Source organism: Bombus fervidus, chromosome 6 (genome assembly GCF_041682495.2).
Source record: "Bombus fervidus isolate BK054 chromosome 6, iyBomFerv1, whole genome shotgun sequence".
In the NCBI taxonomy this organism is placed as follows: domain Eukaryota; kingdom Metazoa; phylum Arthropoda; class Insecta; order Hymenoptera; family Apidae; genus Bombus; species Bombus fervidus.
In genome coordinates, this window is record NC_091522.1 from 4,849,108 (window position 1) to 4,853,373 (window position 4,266).

At 38.8% G+C, this 4,266-nt stretch overlaps 1 protein-coding gene across 3 annotated transcripts; it reads right to left on the bottom strand.

Moving 5' to 3' along the window:
* Window positions 1-76: 76 nt before the first annotated feature.
* On the bottom strand, window positions 77-3,511 carry LOC139988347 (fatty acyl-CoA reductase 1). 3 transcript variants are annotated; one of them, XR_011800077.1, is made up of 10 exons: window positions 3,127-3,511; window positions 2,789-3,010; window positions 2,417-2,665; window positions 2,185-2,330; window positions 2,010-2,119; window positions 1,740-1,932; window positions 1,318-1,566; window positions 1,050-1,226; window positions 733-910; window positions 77-378 (listed from the first exon to the last, which is right to left on the bottom strand). XR_011800077.1 is itself a non-coding variant. In XM_072005647.1 (10 exons), exons 1-10 carry the CDS (start codon window positions 3,130-3,132, stop codon window positions 264-266), a joined length of 1,548 nt encoding a protein of 515 aa, XP_071861748.1. In that variant the 5' UTR covers window positions 3,133-3,508; the 3' UTR covers window positions 77-263. The 3 variants fall into 3 exon arrangements, 2 of the variants coding, with proteins under 2 accessions (XP_071861748.1, XP_071861749.1); XM_072005647.1 differs by having other exon boundaries at window positions 830-910; window positions 3,127-3,508; XM_072005648.1 differs by having other exon boundaries at window positions 278-410; window positions 830-910.
* Between the last annotated feature and the right edge of the window lie 755 nt (window positions 3,512-4,266).

Here is a 4,266-nt window from a genome sequence, read left to right on the forward strand (position 1 = left end):
CGTCCTGCTCGTTCGATACTCATTGTCAGTCAAACGAAATATATTATTTATAAAAGAAAGAAACATCGTAGAAGAATATTTTTCTCAATCTTGTTTATTTCATGTAAGAACGTTATCGTTGATTTTGTTGATACAAGCGGCAATATCGCGATACATCTTTTTTCCTTCTTCTTGTTTGATCCCACCTTTCCGTCCATCGCATCATCATACGAGCTTCATTGCAATTTACAAGGAAATATTTACACGTTCGCCACAGACATTGGTTAGACGATAGAGTGACTCAACTCAAGAAAGTACGAAAATATTCCGACTTTGTAAAGTATCCATATTGTCATCACGATTAACCAAGCGCTGACTATTCTATCGAACCACTTCATCCTAAAAAATATCCGATCATTCAAAATAACTTCCTGCAGAGGATAGAGTCGAAGATTAAATGAGCAAATAGCAAAATTAGCATAATGTATGAAGTACACGAGAGCAGGGGAGGGGATTCAATCTGACGCGGCGATATGGTTACGTTATCTGAACGGGGTTTTCCGGTTCCCGCAACCTGCAATCCGCAATCTACAATCCGCAACCTGCTTTCCGTTTTCCATTTCCCGTTTCACGAAAGCGATCAAAAGTTGCCCGTTGTGACGTCACCATAGCGTCTGCTTGTGTAGTAAGTATCGATGGAAACGTGAAATCAATACGCGATTGATCAAGCGAACCTTAGGAACGTGTACATACGTATGTAGGTAGAGAAAGACGTTAGTAATACGATAGCTGGTGAGACGACGGCAAACGGGACAGTCACCTAACGCGTTTTCTCGATCGTAAATTTTACCTGTCGTAATATCGTTTCGCCTGTTTTATACGAGTCAAATCCTCCTTTAAGAGATAACGTTTCGCTCCGATCAAACAATTCCTAATAAAATGAAATGTAAATTAGTAAATTAGAGATGTATTAGAAAAGAATACCTGATAGTATTCAACAATATAGAAAAGCAAAACTATTCGATATCGATTGAAAACTATTTTTGCGTACCACTCGACCGATCGCTTACTTAAAGTATTGTTCCATGTTGAAATCATAATTGTAACCGAAGATTTCTCGCTCTGCCGGTGGCACTTGTGTCGTTAAAATATTCAACATGTTGGAGTTGTAAAAACACCACTCGTTGTGTAAGAAGATACTCAATTGTGTGACGCTGGAGTAAATCGTCTTGTGAATTTTCATTAGCCTAATCGAAGCAAAAAAGATATCGAAAAGATACATAAGATCAAATGGGAAAAAGGATAAAATGAAAAAAGCAAGTGTATAGATGTGCTTACATGCGTTGACGACCCATCGCATTAAGAGTTTCGTCGATGATCAAGGCTGGCAGTACGTGGGTCAACAACGTCAAAACGTAATGAAGAAGACGATTCGAGGTTAAGATGATTCGGGGGTACCAGATGATTCCTTCGAGCGGCGTTTCTTCGTTTAGCTTCAATCCCATTGTGACCAATTCTTTGCTAGTGATGCGATGTATCTGATGGGAGCTGCCGTTATAGACGTAAACACTCGGATCCTTGGTTATCCTGGATGCACGTGAGCGTTTTCAACTAAATTTTAGTACTTGGTACTACTAATTGTACTAAGTACTAAATGTTACTATCAAAATTTAACGCGACAGCTTAGACTTATGTATATATATATAAGGGTGTACATTAGCGCGACTGCGATCGATCGAATTACGATTTAGCTCTCATACGTTTCTAATCCTCGTTTCCACGCGGCTGTCAACATAATTTTAATGGCTAAATCAATAGGAAGAAAATTGGCGGCTACGTTCGGTTCTAAACGAACTACTCGCAATATTCCCTTTCCACCACCGACCATCATACCCACGGGTCCGTTGAAGTTGTCCAGCCAGCCGGGCACAGGATCCTTGATCGTCGATATCACTGTTTTTATTTCCGAGCGTATTATTATTTACTACTTATTATTTATTATTTATTATGAGATAAACCTCGCTACCTACCTATCGACGGACGAAAAATTACGCTAGGCAAATCTTTCGAGTAATCGCTTATGACCTGCTCTGCCAGTCGCTTGGTGAACGTGTACGTGTTTGGCATCGAACCCAAGTACCTGCGTTCCAACGATTTTCACTTGTTGATGTAATCTCAATAGAAAGACGGAAGAAAAGTACTCACTTGGAAGTAAAAATTTGCACTGTCTGTTCATCTAAAGATTCTGTCATTCGTATAGCGCTTCTCCAGTCTGTTAAAGGGGGATATAAAACTTCGTCGACTACCGGCTTGTCAACATGCGCGTATGCGGTGCTAACGTGTACTAATGCCTGATGAAACCGAAAGTGATTTTAAGAATGCTGGTTGCTCTTATAATTTCCCAAATTAAGATAAAAAGAGAATGTTTTCTACTTGCCACCAAGTTTTTCATAGCTCCCGCAAGAATGCAAACGTCTCTGGTCGAGCGAACGTTCGAGAATATATCCTTTTTTAGATCTTCGATGAATCGAACGTTCGCGGCTACGTGAAAAATCACGGAAACTCGTTCGGTGATCGTTCGCCTTTCCACCGGTCCTAAACCCAAGCCCTCGACGCTCGTGTCACCGCGAACCGGGATCAACTTCTTCAAGTTGGATGGCCTTTCTTTTCTCAGCCTGTCGAACAGCTACGAACACGAAAAAGACTCTCGTCGAGACAACGAACGCATGTATATTCATTATATGTATATAATTACTTACTACTGCACGTATCAAATACGAACATCAACTCGTTTCGTTTTCTTACTAACCGGCAACTCGAGCATTTTCTTCAATCTATCGTCGATCGACAGTCCGGCTTTTGGTCGCACCAATATAAATATCTCTCCAACATCGGGACAGGATCTCAGCAGCTTCTCGATCAACACTTTTCCTAGAAACCCAGTGCCGCCAGTCACGAAAATATTCCGGCCACCGTAAAACGCGGCTATCGAGGCACGTTCCTCCGACCTGGTCTTTGCACCGACGTCTGTCTGGAACCGATCGTTTTGCCCGCAACGTATGACCCATCTTATTTATTTATTATACTTATTTATTTACTTACTTAGACACTTGAAATAAAGGGGATTATTCGATAAAAAAAACTTACAGGCATAGTGTCACTGATTTTCCTCCGCTCTGCTACTTGAACCGGTTCTCTTTGCTTCTTCCTCTTTAAAATTTCTGCCCAAGTTTCTGTTCAATTTGCTTTTCTACCGGCACCTCCTCCTTCTTCTTCGTTTCTATTTCTTTCTCATTTACTTTTATTCTAGAAATCGATCGATTGACCGGCGAACCAATCAACGTCTTATCAACTGACTGACCAATTCTATTGTGAAACCTCAGGGACCTTAGGAAGTGGTGACATTGAAATTGATCTCGTAGTGATTTCATTGTAATTTATGCCGGTTGAAAGGGCAAATCCTTGCATATGCATATGTCCATTGTTAAGTTGTATGTATAAATTCAGCACTTGGAAAACTCCGAATAACGATATATTGCCATGTCTCAAATAAGTTGAATATTGAAATTAGAGACCATGGTTTTGAGTGTGTAGCTGTTAAAATATACGTAGCACGTAAAACGTGTATTAAAGAATTAAAGACCTGTGTTTTTAATATACATGTTTTAGTTGTAAACGTTTTTTTGTTCCTTGTTTGTTATATCTCAGTGAAATTTTAACGTATGAAAAACAAGAAAAGATGCAAAGTAGTATTCTTGTGGTTACACTGACTTTGACTTCCATACGTTAAATTTGACAAATTGCGGTTAAAATATCTGCTAAACTTCCATACGTTAAATTTGACAAATTGCGGTTAAAATATTTGCTAAACTAATAGTTTTTCGACATAAATGAATTAATATTTCTTATAAAGAACTTCAAAATCTCTTCCACTATTCGCCCTGCAAAAAAATAATTTGCGCAGTATGATGCTCCCTTTCAAACAAAATAACTTCTATTCAAACATTTTTTTAATAGAATCAATCCTTTATGAGATATTTCGATTTGTCGAGATACAGGAAACACCCTATATACCCGCGACGTTCGAAGATAAGAGTAGTCGCATGATAAATTCTTAAACATTATCACATAAATTAATAAGTTGATGATATCTGCATATCCATTTTCTGACGAGTTTCCATACCAGTTTTGTAAATATCCGATAATTCGATCATGAATACAATACGTTTGTTGTTTATTTCCCGCGAATAATCACGTAGTACGAAAGCAGCTTATTCAATGGTCTCA